The following is a 20,542-nucleotide window of genomic DNA, read 5'->3' as shown; positions in this document are numbered from 1 at the left end:
TAGATTAATTGGAGCATGTTGACAGCTAACCTAAAATTTAGACCCAAAAAATGTTTCTTTTTTTCTTTCTTTGCAATGTTTTACATCAAAAATAGAATAACGTAACGATTCCTATTCTCGAAGCAAATATCTAAGGGCACCCTTTACTGAAAACAAAACATGTTCAATTATGTCCCGATTAAACATAAACAAATGTCATTCGTGTCAAACGGCGGGAAATTCAAACTTTACACTCTTCTAAACGGTTTAATTTTTCCAACGCCTACTCAGCCCAGGATTTCATTTGAAGGGCAAGGAAAATTCAGTTGCACAAGGTTTGAGTGGTGGGAAACAATGTAGGAGGACGCCCTGAGGCTGTCTAGCCAGAAAAAACGCAAAAATTCCACAAGTAGGTAAAGTAAACAATGACCAAATCCTTGGTACCGGAAATGAGGTGTGTCATCACATGTTGACGAAAATTTTCTTGCATAAACAACTGCCGTAGTTGTAAGCATGTGTGAAATGTTTAAAATATAATCTTATTTGATTAATTCAACGTGACCTTAGGACCCTTACTCACACGTCAAAACAACGTGAGATAACTAGAAACAGTGCACCACTATCTAAATTTCAACAGTTAATATATCATCCTTCATAATTAAAAAGCCATAAACGTCTCGGTCGCATAAAAAATATCTCCGCACCATACAGTATGTTCTTTAGGTATAAACCACCTGGAGTTTTAAATCACATTTAGGGTTATTTTTAGAGTGCGTTTTTATAGAGTCATGTTCTCTGCCTACGCGTAAAATTTCTTCTCGATTTCTCTCGAGAAAGTCGGGAAAGCCACCAGGAAAACCCGGTGGGCGGTGTCATACGGGCTAAATCCAATCGGTTCCGCTCCGATGTATTATTAATATTATCCGATACGATGTCCTTTCACGCTCCTATTGAACGTTAATAAAATAGATTACTGTAACAAGCTGTAATACGCTGCCTTAATTGCCCCGATACAACTCTGAGCCTCGAGTTTTCTTCGGACGAGAGGCCCCACATCCCCGTCCGAATATCAATAGCTCCATCCAACCTTGAAAGGTTGATTCACGCCGGCGACTCCTGTTTGTTTGGTTGCATACTCGACTGTACTTTTTTTTGAAGCGGTATTAAAGTTTACGTTCGCGAGTTTAACGTTCCGACCACATATCCCTTTGTACTCTGCCTCCCAATAAAGATAAATAATATATAGTACGCGTGGAGGAACAACGTCGTGTTCCTCTACGGTCCATAAAAAATTATCGGTAACCCCATTTTTCCCTCCATATATCCGATATGAATCAAAGACGTGCCCCGTGTCGGACCCGGTGTTTGATCAAGACGAATTCCTCAATTGTGTACATAATTCCATCCTGTTTGCATACGAAAATTCTATTTGTTCGGCGAGAAACGCGATCGAACTTCCGGATTGGTTTTCAATTCCGAACTTGCGGCGGCGGCGGCGGCTGAGTCTCTCTCCTCTCTCTACTCCTTTTTTTTTTGTTTATTGATATAGGGCCAACGTTAACAATATTTCACGGACCGGGGGCACAAATGGCGATAAATCTCGTCCGGAGGGGGAGGAGGTCTAAATGTTCGCGTTGTGTTCCCACCATAAATTCGTCGCGTGAAACCATCCATTTGTTCGGTAGATAAAGTCGAGTTTCTACGTCTGTCGTGCTTATAGTTGTTGGTGTACGTATAGGGCCTTCTCCCGTGTGAATTGTAAACGTAGATTAATGTGTTGCACAGGCGGACAGACGCACGCGTCGGGTCGCCCCCTTGTTTCCTCCGTTGCTCCTCTGTGTGTCAACAAACCAACAGTAATTGCCCCGCGTTCGCGTGGCCCGGTATTACCAGGATAATGACGCTAATGATACGCCGTCGGTCCCCATTAGGGCCTTTGTCCGTGCCAGACCGGCCCTCGAAAACCGTCTGATCGCCGGATTTTTCGACGCGCCCCGCAAAAACACCCGGACCCGAATATTGCGGCCGAAAAGGAGAGGGTCCTAAGTGGAGCCCCGCGGACAACGGTAAATCCCCACTTGTACGCACATTATTTTGACATTTTGACGTATTCAGACACTTGTTTGCAGACAAACCGTGACACTTCGTTTCGACTGATAGTGAGTGAGTAATAACGGGTGGCGACCGTATCAAGAAATTATCTCAAAAACCGAGACGGTTTTTTATTACCAACGATAACGGCAGTGGCAAAAGGATGGAGAGAGATAATGCAGTTTGCACTCGACCAGTGAACGACGTTAGAATCTTTTCGTAAAAATTATAGATTGGCAACAAAAGAAAACGGTAATTTGACGTTCTTCGGTCGTAATCCCCTGCGCTAACGAACCTCCGGTGCAGCCTCCCATATCGACCATCACGTTTAATAAACTAAAATAAATTGCATGACTGCATCTCAACGTCTTGGCCGCAAACAAAGAGTCGTTGGCTCGACGACATTGACTCGATGAACTTTGATAAATGAGTTAAATTCCTGTCGTTATTTGTTCCTAAACAGAATGCACACGACGCACAATTACGTAGATTAATGGCGCCGGATTATGCATTTCCTCTTATTAATACATTATTCATCAAACAAAAGTCGGAGTTGATTTTGCGTCGCATCAAGACAAAACAACTATCGAAGACGCCATCTCCAGACTTCTTCACGTGTAACGGCAACCTGATACGATATTCAGTACGCCACTGGAACTTCTTTGGAATGAATCCGTTTTCCCCCTACTTTATTGTTATGCATATCTGTGTCAACATAAATTAATTGTGTTATCAGAGAAGTGTATGCTTTATCGTTCTTAAACATTAGTCAGTGGTATCGCAGTGTGTGAGTAGTTCGGTTTTCAGTAAATGTGACACCGAAATTGGTTAATTACGTGTGAAAACTATCGAGCCATAATTGAATGTAATTCAAGTGGAAACAATTGGTGAGTGACAGTGTATAAAAGTGTGATTGTTTATGGATATCGTACGATAAGGCGCCGATGTACATAAAATATTTTATTTATAGTTATTGGACTATTATCAAGTAGCGGACGTTAATAGATATTGATATTGATGGAATTTCCACAGATTCTACAGAACGGGGAAACTTGGACCGTTTGTGATCACAACGTCAGTTGCTGCACCTGCAGCGTCGATCATAAAAAAATTACAAAGAATCTTATTTGGACAATGCGATAAGAGATTAGATAATATGGGGGAATAAATTAGCAGCCGTTGTGCCCCAACGGTTTTCCTTTTGATCCGATAACGAAATAATTTTCATCAATAAATTGATGAAAACACAAAACTGCTTCCAATTATAAAACACGAATGCTTTAATGACTTCCACATGTCCGAATATATCAATAATCCGATGTAGGATAATAACATTAGCTAATCATACTGATGCATTTACCGTGTTTCCAAAATATCTCTTATTTTTTCCTTTGCACATAAATAAATAGGTATGTCAGTATCAAAATAAATTAGTTTTTTGTTATCAGAAAAAAAACATACCCGCCATTCTAATTTTAATGAATTGTTTCTATCATAATTATATCCCTTAATTCATAAATTATATATAAATTGTGCCACAGTTTTTATTATACACGCTAATAGACACGCAAAGCGGCGACATACAACAATTGAAATCGATAAAAATTTAAAACGTTATAATTTTAGAGCTCGTTAAATAAATACATAGATGCAAGATCAGGCGGGCTCGGTGGAGCGTACATTTTTTCGAGCAAAACACGAGCAAAACACCAAGTTTCGATGTCACGCCCCAATTTCATTACCGTTTTGAAAAATTACGAACAAAGAAATTTATTGTTACGACGAGAATTTTTGTTTCATTTAACATTTCCACCTGTGTTTGAACTGACTCACGATTCAATGAACTTGGGTTGATTAAAAAAACAAACAATGGTTCGTTCATAATTGAGTGTAATCTAATAAGACAGACGGCACCGTCGTCCTGTTGCGAAACTGTGACCGATTGTTTAAATAAATTACGAATTCGAACCTAAACAAACAGCTTAATCATTGTCGGGTAATCGATCGATTACAAAAGGCCCTTTTTTCGTCGCCGGTTAAAATAAATGTGTTTATGTGACCCAGATGATGATGCCCTGTATATAAATTCGCGTCGATCAGCCAGAAAGAAGACGAACGAACTCGACGACAAAGATGACAATATTTTGCATAATTGTTGTATTTATCGGCCGCGTTGAAACGCTGTGGATTTTCCTAACTTAATTAAAGCTTTTATTGCTAGTGTTATTTGACCAGAACGTTTTGTTCTCGTTTTAACTCGGACCAGGGCCCATACACAACCCCGCAAAGTTGCGGCTTGTTATTCGGACAGGGATGTCCTCTCGCGTTTTGGCTTCCGGCCAAAAGAATAATTTTCCGTTGCGTCCCCCTCACATTCTCGAATTGTACAATTATTGCTTTTCATTGCATCTCTGACCCGGCGTGTTCGCCAACCCCCCTTCACGCACCCTCCGTCCGCCTCCCACGACGACGACGACGACGAAAATAAGGTCGTACTCTTTTGTACGCATCGCAGCCTCGACGCATCTAATTAATTTTTAAACGGGGCATTTCCCTGGCAACCGTATTTTTCCCCGATCGGGCGACATGGGGCACGTTGAATAAGCAGTTGGAAGTCGGATTCCGTGTTCGTTATCGGCCCCCGAGTTCACCAACAGATAATCTGGAGTCGGTTCTCACGAAACCAACCCCCCCTACGTACGGGGTGCAACCGAACGGTTTCGTTCCGCGGTAAATTATAGACCGCTGGCGTTTCCTGTGCAACCGGAAATGACAGTGACCGTTTCATTAGTCCGATCGACCAGATATTTTTCCAATCTCCGGAAACTATGCAACCAACATTACAATCTAGTCGTTTGATCTCTTCTTTTTCCGACTCTCGGCATATGAATAAACAACGACGTTGCAATTTTAAACCTGAACCGTTTCCGCCTTATCATTTCTTCCGCCCTGCAAAGTGGTACTCTGTTCCTCGCGTGGCTCCGGAGGAGGCCATTCGCCGTCCTCCCACGTATAAATATCTTCCATTTCGGGTCGATAACGTCCTCGAAGAGTCCGATTTCAGGAATTCTTCCGTCTTTTCGCATCGACTTCGAACGTGTAACACGATTCGACGTTTCGTATGAATCACTCGGCGGTAACACCGAAAAAGAAAGAAAAGCAAGAACGCTCCTGCTTGTTGCAGGATCGTGACGTCGTTCGGTTGCATTATGACGGTGAGTTGAATTCGTCGATCCTGCCCCGTCGTAAATCCGACAAAATGGTGCATTCTCGATTTCGTCGCAATTCTGCGGGAAACAGGTTCACGCTTCAGCTAATACGACGTTTGCTATTTTCGCGCCTTCATGGTGTTGGGAGTAATCGAAGGCGGCAGCCAAAAAACTCATCTCGACACGACATTTTTCATTCCAAGGACGGTGTTAGGGGTGGTGGCGGCGACGACGGGGACGGGTTACGCTCGACGGGGGAGCGGCGTGTTCGGAGTTTTTCCGCGATGCGTTCGACATCCGCTGCTTACTTCCACGGGCAGTTTCTATTAACGGCGCCACGATCACAACAGGAATATGCAAATTTCAGCCTCACCTTGACAAGTGGACACGCCACGGCTCGAACAACTCGTCTGAACGACGAAGATAAACCAGAGTAGAACGCATGAATGAACGTAAAAGCTTGATTGTGAAGGACTGTTGAATAAACCCTATTAACTTGTGATTGTTAAACGTGACTCGATCGGGTAAAAAAAAAATTTGAAAGGAGAGCAAAAAATCCAAAATGAAAATCCTACCAACGAGTTTTACTGAGAGCACATGAGAATTCACTCTTAGAAGAATGAACCTGAGCAGTACGTATTGTGAACCGTGAACCCTATCAACTGTCAAATGATGAACACAAAAAAATTTGGGAAGCGAAACAAGAAAAATCACGTTGACCCTGAGATGAAAATATTTTAAAAACAACAAACTGTTCGCACATACGAAAGTACAATTTTATAACAGTAAACCTGAGTGGCAAAATTAAACTATTGCGAAGCTGTCTAAGGGCCCGATTTCAAGTCATGGTCGCAAATAGGTGGTGCAGCGCAAATGTGTAGCTATCTTTGTCCTACACATTAATTAGCATTATGCGTCATCTTTCTCTCTTGCGCCGTTACCATGACAACAAATGCGACCTGTCGCAAGTCAACTTGAAATCGGCCTTCTAAATCCCGATTGTCGAACGCAGAGAAAAAAAATTGTCGAAGTAGAGCAAAAAGTTTGAATCGCGAATATTTAAGTTTTCATGATGGACGTCAAGTTTCGTGAAGCGTAAAATCCAAATTTCTTAAACATTTTACAAGAATAAACCTGAGCAGTAAAGAAAGATAAGTCTGAAGTTATTTGACATGAAATCAAGTGATCTCGGGGACTAAGATTTAACACAAAAATCTGAGAACTTGGGGAGGGACACGCCACAAAATCCGAACTTGGTAACTTTTCAATTAATTAAACATCGGACGGTGTAACAGGGGGACACAAAAGTAAACCTTGTCGAGGAGTTGTTTGATTATGAAGACCGGGGACTCTTATTGTTCAAATTCAGCAATCTAACTAATTGTTGTACATCAGATTGAAGAGAACAAGTCGAGAGAAACTTGGTGAACTTGAGCACTACTACTACTATCATTTCAATTAACTCAAAACAGATAAATTTCAACAGAAATCGACAATTTCACGAGTCCACTGTTTGACATTTTTCATCATCGCGACAACCTTTTGCCATTAATTTCTCGCGGACCGCTGGTTCGAATAAACATTATTTATTATGGCGAGAAAAGGACGATTTGTTGCGAAGTGTTCGGGGCGTTTTATTGTAACTAATAAGTAATCTCGGACTGGCTGTTGGAGATAAAACCTAAAGAGTCGGCTCGTAAAGCAAAGACGTTTATGTTTTAAAAGAGTAGAGAGATAACGAGTATTGCATGCCATTGCAGGAAATAAATACGGAACTGCAGTCCTTTTCCTGGAACATTAATTAGTTTTCACCCTCCACCCCGTACCGAATTTCAGCGGCGTATTATGTATTTAAGTAACATAAAATTTTTAATTGGGACGTTTGCGTTTAACCCTTCGCTGACGAAGCTTCGTTCTGAACAAATGTAGGAAATAAACGAAACTGAACCGGCGATGTTTGCTCTTGAAATGTTTGTACAAGAGTCGTGTTTGTGTCCGTGCCCTCAAATATTCAATGTTGGTCCGGGGGAGAAAAAAAAAATTCACAGCACACAAAACCCGCCATTATATCACACCGGAAAGAATTCCCCTCGAAATTTGATTGTTTTCGGATAAGTTCGCGGTCGGATGCCCCACCGATGGGCCATGCCGGGGAATCACTTTCGTCGCAACAGTGCAAATATTTTTATTTTTCTGCTTGTTTTGTTTTGTTGAAAATATCACTTTCCGGAAGCCTCGTTCGCTGTCAATATTTGACGTAATCCGTTTCCGCCTGATGGCGAATTTTCCGAAGCCGCGTGCACCACTCGCCCGCAAAAAAAAACAAGGAAGCCGTTCTCTTCCAGCCGCCGACCCATCAAGGATAATAACGTTAAAACGCATCGGCTGCACAGATAAATCACGCCAAGATCTACACTCTGCAACGCCATTTATATTAAAAGGGAGATGCGTTATGTACTTTCGTGATGCCGGCCACGTTCCTGAAATATTATAATCTCGCCATTCGAGAAGGATTCCTCGACTTCAACCCTTGATTTGTGCATTTCAATTTCGCGCCGCTCTTTTCACGATTCCTTTCGCCCAGAAATTTCGATTTATGCATTTATTGTTGTCATAAAGCGATTGCGGACCCCGCCGCGACGCCAAATAGATCATAATCGGTTTAATCCGGTGGCTAATGCCGGCCCTGTTCCATATTATGGGACCGCCATGTTCCGAATAAATTTTAATTCAATTTGTGATTTAGTGGAAATTTACCACGCCACACGGCGCAATACGACACGGCTAATTATAACATAAAATACGCCGCACGTTGCCACTAATACACTGCAGTCCCTCCGGGGGTGCCCGACCACGACCCCCAATTTTTTTCCCACTATTTTATTTTCGACCGAAACCCCACCCCATCGTCTAGCGTCGTCGGGACTCCTGCAGGATTGTCGGCTTTTAATGACCGTCTCGCCACCCCTCAAATTAACGACGACCATGTTTACCTTAAAGCCCGCTTTATTAAAGTAATTGTTTTTGCCGGAGTCGGCATAATCAGCCCCATTAGGTCCGGATCCCCGCTCCAACCCTCTAGTAGTGTCGTTGCGTGCCGTTCGTTTTCTATATATTTTTCAAACGGCACCATCCCCGAGATAATAATTATTCGGGGGATGCGGAAAAAAGCGCCTTCGGTTTTATGGTATGGCAACTAGCTCTGTTGAATTGTACGCCTTAATTTGACATTCTCGAAAACAAAAGCATTTGCATAATAAAGACGGTCGTGATATTCTTACAATTCGCGCCCGGGACTTGCGAGAATGACGTGAATAAAGCAGTCCTAGGGTATTTTACGTTTTTCACTAATTCCTTTCTATCGTTAACTCGGCTATGAAAGCCCTTCCCGAAAGCTCATTAATTATTTAAAATATTAGCTTGTCAGCTGGCAGACTCCGGCAAAACATCATGGCTGTTTTGTTTCTTTTTGGAAGGGGGGCGCCACCGTCGCAATTATCTATGTATAAGCAGTCTCATTGTCGATGCTGAAGGCGGATTGATGTTTATTTACTTCATGTCTTTTCTTTTTGCAGTTGAGGGTTGCAAGCAACATGCCAGACGGGATCCGCCACCAGCTTTAAATTAATATTAACGTTATCGTGTAAGTACATACTTTGCACTAGAATAATTACCATGCCATAAACAGCTGTAATTAGCGCTTAATAAATTTTTAGTTTTCTGAGCGCACTCAACTTTTTCCATTTTATGATCACTAGTTTCGAAACACATTCATCAAAGACTTCCCAAATATTGTGCATCTCGTCAGCTAGTAACGATTTGTCTCGAATGTTGCCATAAATAACTTAATAAGGTTCCTTCTCTCTAAATGTCTCGTCTCTCGACTGATTCTTAATTAACTGTACACTCGTCCCAGTCGGAAAAACAGCAATTTCGTAATTTCATTTGATTACAACGACACCAACTCCAGAACAAGTACGTCGAATGCTCACGGTGTGTAAAATATTAAAAACAAATTGGAATTTCACTTGACGTGATCCGGCTCGAAACAAAGATTTTCATAAATAAAATATCGAATCCGAACGTTTGACTTTCAAAATCGTGTGAAAGTCCAGAAAAATCCATCAGAAAGATTTCACGATTAGGTGCAATATTTATTGGCAATTTAAACACAGTTCCGGTACCACGGTGCACCCGTAATCGAGTCAATTAATTTTCAGCGGCGTATCATGCAGCATGTTCCTTTTTTCTTCCCTTGCACTGTCTTAATTGCCGCCGAATGGCCGAGTAATTTAAAAATAATTTCTGCTTGAAATGCATTTGCTTTTTGATTAGCTTAACTTCCGGCAATTTCCGCGGCACAAACGCTCGGAAAATAATTAGAAACATGCTATCCACAATGTTGATTTTGAGCAAAAAAGAACCGAATCGATTTATCTCGAATTAATTTTAAAACTTTTCAAAATCCAATATGCTTGCGGAAAAATTTGCGCAGAGTAAACGTTTAATTTGTTTCATAAAGTTTTTACTTGTTTGTCTGGCGGGGACGAAGATGAGGTAAAAAAAAAATGTTTCTGATGTGGCGGATTTCGGTAAGTGCTTCCTTCCACAACGTGTTTTTTCTTCCTCCTGTCGTTCGATTAAAAATTAATTAGGAGTAAATGATGCACAATAAAAGTCCATAATTATGCGGCCCCGGTCGGATATGAATGAGTAATGATCGGGTTTATTAAAATTCAGCAGAAATCTTCACCAGTCGTTTGAACCGAGTAATACGAAAATGATAAATGATTTATACAACAAAGTTCAAAGAGACCTGACACCTTTCGCATGTGAATATAAAACGAAAATTATACTAGAGAGATAAAGAGAGAAATTCACTTTAATAAATTAATTTAGCAATCCCCAAAGCAAACAAGTTCCGAAATTGACTGAACCTAGTTCCAAATTTAGACCGAGTTTTAATCCATTTTATCGAGAGTTCACTTTAAAATAGATTCATTTGGAGATTTTCGTCCCGGAAGTCCTCCGCACTCTATCCAGTTGTTGATGGTAACAAGGGCTTTGTTGTTAAATTTATGTGCAAATACACCAACCCTTAAACTCGAACTTCTCCCGCAAACATAATTTATTTGACGACTCCACGTACAGGCACAATAAAATTTTATTGTTATTGGGGGGAAATTTATGCGACGGTGGTACGATTAAAAGGACCTCTTTTTCCTGGGGGGTAATCGCCATCGATTCGTGTCGCTCTCGATGACAACGCCTAATGCTCCAGGAGGAAGCATTTTAACCCTCTTACCAGCCGGAGTATTAGACATCATCTCCAACGTGTTTGTCCCGGTAAATATTTGCTCTTCGCCGGGAATTCGCCTTTAGTGCAGCAGCTAGACCTGTTTACACAAACTTGTCAGCACGTATTGTCCTCGTGCGCTACTCATCTTCGACGGGGTGGACGAATTAAAACCCCTACGAGATACACGGCCAAAACCCTCGGCGAGTCAGACACCTTTATCCTCATCGTTAAACATTTACAAGTTAAATACAAATTATGTTATCTCGTTAAAAGTCATAAAAGTCTCAATTTTAACGAGGTTTCAGAGTGTCTTCTGAAAAGCACATGTACGATAATTAAGTTTATGACGGAATAAAACGGGAGATGTTCTCTTAATTAATGCGTATAAAAGTTTCGTAAATGCGTAACGAGCACGCCGGATATAATGAATTAATATTTCGGAATGGTTACGCAATTGGACCACTCGCACAGGGATAATCTCTGTTGTTCAGCAATATCTTCGACTACAACGGTTCAAAGTAAATTTAATTAATAGGGGGAGGATTTTACGGATGAACAATTTGACATTTGTCACTCTATCCCGAAAAAAAAAACTGACAGCAAATTTATCTCTTCAACTCTAAAGAGACAATAATTATTGAAAGTCGAGGTTCAACTTGTCCGTTTTGTTAGGCATGATTAATTGGAAACCTGTTGATTGTGAATTATTATTTTACGAAAAAAAAAAATGTTTAGGGCTTCGTCGACCTTCTAGCCTCACAAATGAAAAGAGACGGCCGACAAACAACGCCCCGAATTTTTAACGAACCCACGTAATTTTTTTTTTAATAATTAAAAGATCTGGCACAGAGATTAATACACAAATTATGTGCTGAAATTTGAAACAAAAATTAATAGCTTCATTTTTACACGGGCTAATATCTTGTAAAAACGCGAAAAACTAATGTAAACACGTTGATGAAACGTGGACGATTTTCGATTCAGATTCTTCTTCGCATAACAGAATTTATGACACTTCTGGGTTGCATTTTAGAGACGACGCTGCTAGACGTCGGTAAACTTTCTTCAAGTTTCGAAATTATCTTGCCCTTAAAGATTATTTTAATTAAAAGTTTCCAACAATTAATTGGTTTGCTGTACACAACTCCATTTTTATTTTTACTCCACCAACTCCGGACCAACACGTATTGCAATTACACAACACGTTCTGGAAGAATTCACCGTGAACCTGCGTAAAAACCACCCCTACAGGTGTTTTGTCCCATAAAATATGCGTTAAATAATAAAGTCATTAATTTCATGAAAATTTAATTGTTTGCGTGATTGCTCGCTCTCGAGTGTTTGTTTCTTCAACGTCGGTTCTTTCATTGATTAATAAAAACGGTCCACTTGAATAATAAATGAACAAAAATGAGTTGGTATTTTGTTATGATGATGAATGTTTTGTCCGTTCCATTTTCGACCCCTCCATATTGTAAATGCCGCAATCGATACGATAAATTAACATTATCGCGATGTTTACAACAAAATTCCAACGTTACACAAACTCTCGTCCCTCGAAGCTCAAAGCTCGTATTTATTATCCCATTAAAAACTCCCATTTTGTCATTGACGTTAATGAAATTGCCCCCAACTCATTATTTTACAAAGTAACGTGTACTTAAGTTAATCAGCACGTGTCGACCCGCCCGACCGACCCGACTTTTCCGACCGAACAAGAATTTTATCGATTCGGCGACGACGATTTCCACCTTTTGGGGAAAAATAATTAATTTTCACGGTGTGCAGGTCGGTGGCATGTGATGCAACGATTTACCAGAGAAAAACACACACAGGACTCGATTCCGGGACTCCACGGAATAAGTTTCCAACCGGAATGGTCTTTTATCATGCGACATGTTTGGAAGTTAACTATTAAAAACTTCCGACACTTGCATCTAATTATCAACGTACAAAAGCTCTTTGCGTGACAAACGATTCATCTTCACGTTCGGGAGGATAGTGCGAGTGTGTGTGTGTGTGTGTCTGCTGTCTGTATCTCTGTACACATAAAACGGAGTATTGTTAAACCGACATGAATGTCTTTGTCACACTACAAATGTTCGGTACAGACGGCCACACATCAACATTCCGTCGTTGAATGGGATTCTGCTTGCATGATCTAAAGCTTGAGAGCTATTTCATCCATCAAGGAACAAATTAAGGACCGCTAACGATTGTTTTAATTAACGAGGTACTATCGATAGGAATCTCAGTCGGAGGTGTGTTGACGTCCAATTCCAGATTTATGCTCCCGAAACGGTGTCGAGATGTCGTCGGTGGAGTTTATTTCAAATCTTTGACATTGTCGCGAGACGTTGACAGTCGCTTTTACCGGAGCTCCGAGCTTTTATGGGTTAGACAGTTTTTTAAAGTTGGATGTTTTATTTGTTGCCGCGTCATTCAAAAGCCCGTCAGGTTTACGATTTATGACTGGGTTAAATAGTCGACTTTTCCATTTCCAAATCCGAATGGGAAATAGAATTTACACTTAATTAACTATTAATTCTTCAGAGTTTCTCGACTGCTCGCAGTTTTCTTTTTTCCACATAAAATACTTACTGCTCGAGACATCTGACTACATTTTTTGTCATTTTGTTTCTACAGTTATTTTTTACCGAGACTAGATGACGAGTCGATAGTTTTTCAACTGCAGGAAACCGACGTAAACTTCTCCAACTCCTTTCTCCTATTAAATTATTACGATAAATAACCTCCGAGAACACCAATTACAATAAACTGTTTTTACATTTACTTTTTAATGTCATTTTAATACTCAAATTATTTTTATATTTTTACCTGTCGTTTCTTTGTCTAAACGAATTGTGTACATAAAAACTCGTTTAATTTTCATCGGTCGTATGGGTAACAACGTAGCAAAATAAATTCAAATTAATTCCTTTTCGTCGTCAAGCTTATACAAAGTATTAAACTCGTCAAGTTTTAATTTAATTTAAAATAGTCCCTCAGTCAAATTTAATTCAACCATGATGTTTGGAGGTAAAATAAACCGATCGCATCGCCCCTACCGAATTCTATGCGGGCACCCCAATGCACATTTTTTATTGACCTGATTTCTTCCACGGACTACTCTCGGCTCGTTTTCCTTTCACCTCCTTCAGCTTAATTAATTTGATGTCTTTTGAGCAGGGCTTCGATCCCGTTGTTTTGATTTGTTTAAACACCCTCTCGATTTTCGGCTAGTCGAGAATTTTAATCCGGCGAAAAGCGTCGGTTCAGTTGAAACAACAAACTCGCCGGAAAATCCAGATCGACGGGGTGCGGATGTGGACCGCGCATTTTTTCCACAACTCCTCCTTCCTCGTATCTATCGGCCGTAAAACGTTTCGTAACTGTACTATCCTTTATTATACAAATAACGACGAACGCTAATGGAATACGTGGATACTTGGCCCAAGTGTGTTTTGCACCCGTATTTTGCTTACGAGTATTCTCTTCCTTTTTGAACGTTGCACAGAGTAAATTAAATTTGTTTTTCATTCCGAACGTGTAATTTCGGATCAAAACCGCCCACTTTCCGGATGGAATCTTGTATTGAACCCCCCGAAATGGGTTCGTTTGTTGTGGCCATACCGGGAGAGAGAAAAAACTGATGATCCGGTTTTATCACGTCGTGCGTCAATGATAATAATCGCATTTTTTTGCCACGGCGGTGGTGTCTTCCGCTTTGTTGTTCGTGTCGGTCGTAATTATCTCGCGATGGATTTGTTTCGTCGTCGTCATCGTCTTTGTTGGTATACCTGGCGCCGCTTCGCTCCTCCGTCGGTTCGGCCTTTTAAATATGTAAGAAGCTTAAAAATGAGACGGAGAAAGCAAGGAATGAAAGCTCAGTAAGCATGTGGTTATTAGCCCAAAGTTAAATAATGAAGTAGACGACGTAGGTAATGAATGTCTAAATCTCGCGTGGGACCGCAGAGAACTTCTCATGCATAGCTTAGTAACTGGTGAAATATTAAGCTTTACCGCTGTTTACTTTTAACAACAAGTCCAGGATGAGGAGCGTCACGCACACTTTTTCGCTCGCGCCACCCCCGAAAATAATGCCGTATGCATATGGTAATTGCGTTCGGACACGGGTCTTTGTCCCACGTCACGAGGGGTTGCCAATTTTTTCCGTTTGACGCCGCCACACTGGACTGATTCGAGTTTTTTCTCAAAACACGGTCCGGTCGACCGTGTGTATTACTGGTTGCATAACGAGGCTTTCATTACGCAAATCGCTTCATTAGAAAAGCGTGACTGAAAAATTATTCAAGGTCCTTGTCACCGTCATTAGTCAAGATTTCAATCCAGATCTGCATAATTCAATGTTAGCCGTATTTTTTCACATTTAAACTTGTCCGTCGGCGTTATCGGACAACTAACATAAAGGGGTGCACACGTAAAAACGAATTAAAATCTGCATTATCGGTGGTTTTATTTAAACATCTATTGCACTTTCCGGGGCTAAATTAAATTTTCTCTCGATATAGTGTTAATCGGATTACGTAATTACGATATATCGCCACCAGCCTGATTGAGTAAAGGTGAATCGGATTTTGTTGAAAAAAATACACTGGTGCATTTTCATCCGGTGCAATGTTACCAGAGAAAATATTTCGTAATTTTGTGTGTCGCTCCCTGAAATTTATCTAAAAATTGGAAACGTTGATATTTCTCCTGCGTATCAGACAAAAGACAAAATCAGCAGTAAATTTCGGATTGAAAAATATATCAACAGCAACGTTTTAACCAACACCGAAGCAATATCCGTATCTGAAAGCTAACGTACGACGATTGCCCGCGAATTCATCTTTTTTCCAATAATGGCCAAAACACATAAGAGAGATTTATTGTCGTACTCCTCCACAAAAAAAAAGATTTTCTCTCCGATTTAAAAGTGCACTGTCGTCGACCGCACAAATTTCCAAGCCACTTTCTTTCCGCCTTTTTCGGCAACGAAATTTTCGTGCGTTATTGCATTTAATTAACATAAAGGGAGAGCCAGAGGAGCATTTCGCTTTTGTGCAAACTTTCGGACGTCTGCTTCGCCATTATAAATTAATGCCCAATTTAAAATTTCATTTTTCTTCGGGAAACTGGATAAGAACTTATTAAACTTTTTTATACGATTCTCATGTAAAGTTGTATCTATATTTTATATAGAGAAAAAAAAGTTGGACAGGCCGAAATAATTCTTATAAATATTTAACGTTGCTTTTAATTCGTCTTTAATGCGGTCCCGTCCAAGAATCCTTGTAACTTTGTCCATTACTGAATTTCATAGTAGACAACCACGTCGACTCTCTGTTATTCAATAAAAACTGCGTTAGTCATGCCATCACGCTTCGAACATAGTTAACACAACGAAATCCCAGAATTTAATTTAATCCTAATTAGAATTAGCCTCGTGTGTCTACTGTACTGTTGTTAGCTTATGTGATATGGATATTTCATTACGTGGCGCATTACGGCACGTAAACCTAAAAGGACGACGCCGCCGCCTGAAAGCTTCCATCACCGTAACCGGACCCCTAATAAAAAGGGAAAAATTAAATAATCGCCCCCGCGAACCCATCAGCCTTCGTCACGCGGTGCACCATTTTGCCACAATTTCAGGAATTCAGGATAATAATCGCCGTCTGTTGGAAAAAAAACGCAGTAATCCCGACTCCGACAGAAAATCCGCAGCTAATCACCGTTCCACTTATTAAAGGTTAAAACTTAAAAGCCCGAATTTCCAACTTGTTGCGCGACGGTCGTTTTTAATTTGTTGTTTCGTGCACGGTCGATTAAATCTGCAAAGCTAATTAATAAGTAATTATCGCCAATTTCCGCCGTCAGCCGTTGTTGTGATCGAGTCTCTGCGACCGGGAACGACGTGTTCAATAATTAATCCTCGACTCTGGGTGCACGGTCCAAAAAAAAAAAAAAAAACAAATTTCCTTCGGCGTTGAATTTTTAATTGGATACAGCGCCGCGGCGACCGTTCTTTTGGACAAACTAGTTTTTCAGTTTTTACGGCGTCCTTCCGGTCTCGTCCGTTTTTTAAACAAGTGAAATTTCATCACGGCCCTGGAAATCGCTACTACATTTCCTCAATTAAGGGACGAAATGAAATTTCCTTTCCCACTTTCATTCAGTTTTGTTTCAGACCGCGCCGGTTAATTAACTTAATTAGCTGCTTTGGCACTGTGCATGGACACAGATAGATAAGGTCGTTATAAAAGTTTTTTTACGGGTCGAAGCCACCGCACGAATCTTCCCAGATTGGCCACGACCAGGAGGATTGCAACGGTTTCGAGACGACTCGACTTTAATCGCCTATTTTGCCTGTTTAATCCGGAATACAACCCGGAAAAAAAATAACGGAAAAGAGTCACGGACGGACGATTTTTGCGCCGATTAAAACCACTAATAATCTCGTTATGAGCAATAAATATCACCGATATAATCTGCGACCGCACAAACGGAGGCAAATTTATTTTATCGAAATGGTAAATGTGATCATTTGCTAAAAATACAAAATTACGAGTACATAGTTGAATGAAACAAGCGTAAGATAATCTAGAGTGAACACGTAGACAGACGATACTATTTATCCAACCTAATTTTCTTTTAAATAAAATAATTTCAAATAAAATTGTCGCACAAACTGCATCACAACTTTTCCCTAGAAATTCCCTATCCGCCGTTCCTAAGAGAAATTCCGGAAGAGCGCATCCGCCACATTTTTAAAACAAAGCGTCAACCTTTACTTCGGTCAATAAACCACTTAGACGAGAAAAAGACAAACAAAAGATAGTCTTCTGAGAAAACTCATCAAAGAAAACTGTTTTCTAGTTTTATTGTCGAGCAGGAATTTTTTTTATAACTTGGTAACTACCGCCAGGTTAAAACCTTGACCCAATAATTATTACTTCCAAGCAATTTATACGCAACACAAAATAGGATAACTGCAATTTTGTCATTATCTGTAAAGGTAACGGTACAAAGGCGGTCACTTTTTCATCAGCCGCATTCTTGGAATTTTTCTTCGACACAATTGTTTCATCTTGGGTTGAAAAAAGACGTTACGCGACGTGGAAGGAATCGATAAAATTGTAAATCGAAAAATTCAAACAAACCAAAGCATGATCCAGCAATTTGACAAGCACTGACCAACACCACACACGCACGCTTGACTCAGTAAACCAGTTTGCGATGTTGTCAAATTGGTCGTTAAGCTCTTCGCGTTCGCTAAATACCATCCGAGAAAAAGACATGGTTTCGTTCGTCGTTGCCATAACAGTTTCAAAAATGAGAGCGATAACGAGACAGGCGCACTAAACTTTCATAGGTATCTCGCTTGAAAATGAACCGATCCAATGTTTAACGAGGAAAATATACAGAACGAATTGCTAATAAACAGGACAAAATATTCCGCCATTTATTAAGTAATAATAATAAATTATTAATGAACGCTGGGAAATTTCCGACGTCGCTGTTTAATATTAATATCGCCGATTTACTTTTGACGTGATCCAGTCGAGATACCTTCTTCGGCACAATGCGCGGCGTCTGCGAAAGGAATGTCGAAAGTACCACCACCGCCAAGTCGGGCAACGTTGTAAATTCGTGATTCAGCTCGCTTCATGTTTTATTGTCATCTCATGCACAGTGCTCGGGTTTAATGCATTTTATGGTGAATTATTGTAAAACGTGTGTTCGGCAAAAGCTTCTCCCCCATTTTTCCTTTCGTTCGAATGATACAAAATCAACCGGAAGGATGTCTCTAACAAACCGATTTTAATATACGACCTATATTAAAGTTCGGAATATAAATTAGGCGGGGGTGTATTCCGGAATAAAATTTGATTTTCCTCCACTACCCGGAAAGTTTCCCAGGACTATTAAGAAATCGATAAGGATATTGCGCTTGGCATGGTACCGCGACCATGCGGATGTGGTGAGTAGGTTTATTATTCACGGGGCGGAACGACCCGCTGCGCGCTCACACCCCATTCTCCCCTACGACGTGTTCTTCATCTAATCCCTTCCAGGTGGTCGCCGGAAGAAAACTAGCGACACGTTCCGTCACGACCGTTGCCATTTCTAAAAATACATTTTCATGTTTCGCCGGACATGACATCGACGTCCAATTTTTAAACGATTTTGTTGCCGCGGTACACGTGTGGGATCGTTGCGCCATGTTAAATGCATCGGAAGGAATATTTTAAAGTTTGCTCCTGCACCACGGAGCGGTGGTGCTTCCTCCCCTAAATATTTAATTAAAATTGCTCGTATCTACGCCTCTGGTGCAAATAACTTAGACCTACGGTAAATAAATTTTTAATTGGGGCGGTTAATGAATGCGGCTCTCTTGTTCCAGATGAAAATGGCATACCGGATCATATTCCTGATGGCGATTTGGAGTGCGGCCACCGCCAACAACGACGACTGGACGGGAAAATGCAACAAGTGCAGGTGTGTGTGGTCGGACGGGAAAAGGAAAGCGGACTGCACAAACATTAACTTGAACGAATTGCCGACCGATCTGAGTTCGGAAATCCGCGAGATAGACTTCTCCCATAATCCGTTGTACCAATTGGGGAGGAACGTGTTGATAAACGCCGAACTGAGGGACATCCACAAGCTCTACTTCCAGAACTGCAGCATTACCAAGATCGACGCCACCGCCTTCAAGGGCCTAGCTTTGCTCATAGAATTGGATCTGTCGAGGAATTCGATACAAGACTTGACCCCCGCCACGTTCCGGGAAAATCTCAAGTTGCGCGTGTTGCTCCTGAACCACAACAATCTGAAGAGATTGGATGCCGGGTTGTTTTACAATTTGACTCATCTACAAAAGATCACCTTGAACGACAACGAAATCGAATACATCAACGACACGGCCTTCAGTCTGTTGCCCGCCCTGCTCCACCTGGACTTCGCCCGCAACCAACTCAAGGTGATGTCTGCCGATTTCCTGACGAACCTCCCCAGAATCAGCAGTCTCAACCTGGAGGGGAATCACTGGATCTGCGACTGCCACCTGGAAAAATTCCGGAACAACTGCATCGTCTTGAACCTGATAACGACGAGGACCGAGTGCGCCGAGCCTCCCCTGTTGAAAGGCCGCCAGTGGAGGGACGACGTGATCTTCGCGTGCATCCCCCAGATCCTGGAGCCCATGCCCAGCACCCACATCGAGGCCACCAGCAGCAACGTGACGCTGACTTGTCGCGTCCGGGGCGACCCCCAACCCGACGTCGACTGGGTGTCGAACGGGAGGATCATCGACAGAGACCCCCGCCAGAACACCCAGCGGTTCATCACGTCCAAGAGCAAAGTGGGCGACTACACTTGGAACAACTTGACAATAACTAACGTTAATTACCGCGACAAAGGGGAGTACAAGTGTGTGGCCAAGAATCCCGGCGGTGTTGACGAGACGAACGTCAGTTTGATCGTGTCGAGTGCGGGGGGAGCCGGGGGCGGTGGTGCTTTGGCCCTCGGCGCTACTTTACCTCTGATAATAGCCCTGAGCGTGGGTGCCATAGTCATCCTCGTCGTCATCCTGATACTGATCTGTTGTTGCTGCAAGCGTAACAATCACGGCATGAATTCGAAACGAAGGGATCTGATGCAGACGTCGTCCGACGAATGCATAAACTTGCATCACGGCCAGCCCGAGATGGAGAAGGCGTTAATTACCGACGTTAATCCGGTGATGAAGCCGCCCAGAGTGTGTTCGGTGCCGCCCTCGGTTAACAGCGGAGGAACGGAGGTCAGCGATATCAGGAAGAACCTGCTAGACAGCGATTCCGTTTTCGGTAAGTCTGAATTTCCGAGAGATAATACGAGACGTTCATTTCAAATGGAGTTGGATGCAACCAGCAATACAACTCGGATACACACCGCGTTTTCCCAAATTGAATTGTCT

At 41.5% G+C, this 20,542-nt stretch overlaps 1 protein-coding gene and 1 long non-coding RNA gene across 10 annotated transcripts in view; one reads left to right on the top strand and one right to left on the bottom strand.

Moving 5' to 3' along the window:
• LOC138132998 (uncharacterized) overlaps positions 1–20,542 on the bottom strand; it is a 122,924-nt gene that overhangs the window by 97,096 nt on the left and 5,286 nt on the right. The window lies entirely within an intron of this gene.
• Positions 1–20,542, top strand: part of kek5 (kekkon 5) — a 175,287-nt gene that overhangs the window by 152,878 nt on the left and 1,867 nt on the right. For 5 of the 9 annotated variants that reach the window (XM_069050754.1, XM_069050752.1, XM_069050753.1 and 2 more), the window contains 2 exons: positions 8,855–8,922; positions 18,989–20,432. In XM_069050754.1, the coding sequence (XP_068906855.1) occupies positions 18,989–20,432 (1,444 nt within the window). In that variant the 5' untranslated portion in view covers positions 8,855–8,922. Of the gene's footprint in view, positions 1–2,130; positions 2,958–8,854; positions 8,923–18,272; positions 18,566–18,988; positions 20,433–20,542 lie in introns of those variants that run through there. The other 4 variants (XM_069050749.1, XM_069050757.1, XM_069050756.1 and 1 more) reach the window with 4 other exon arrangements.

Source organism: Tenebrio molitor, chromosome 6, assembly GCF_963966145.1.
Source record: "Tenebrio molitor chromosome 6, icTenMoli1.1, whole genome shotgun sequence".
Taxonomy (NCBI): domain Eukaryota; kingdom Metazoa; phylum Arthropoda; class Insecta; order Coleoptera; family Tenebrionidae; genus Tenebrio; species Tenebrio molitor.
Note: the sequence above shows the minus strand (reverse complement) of the source record. Positions and strands in the feature narration are given on the sequence as shown.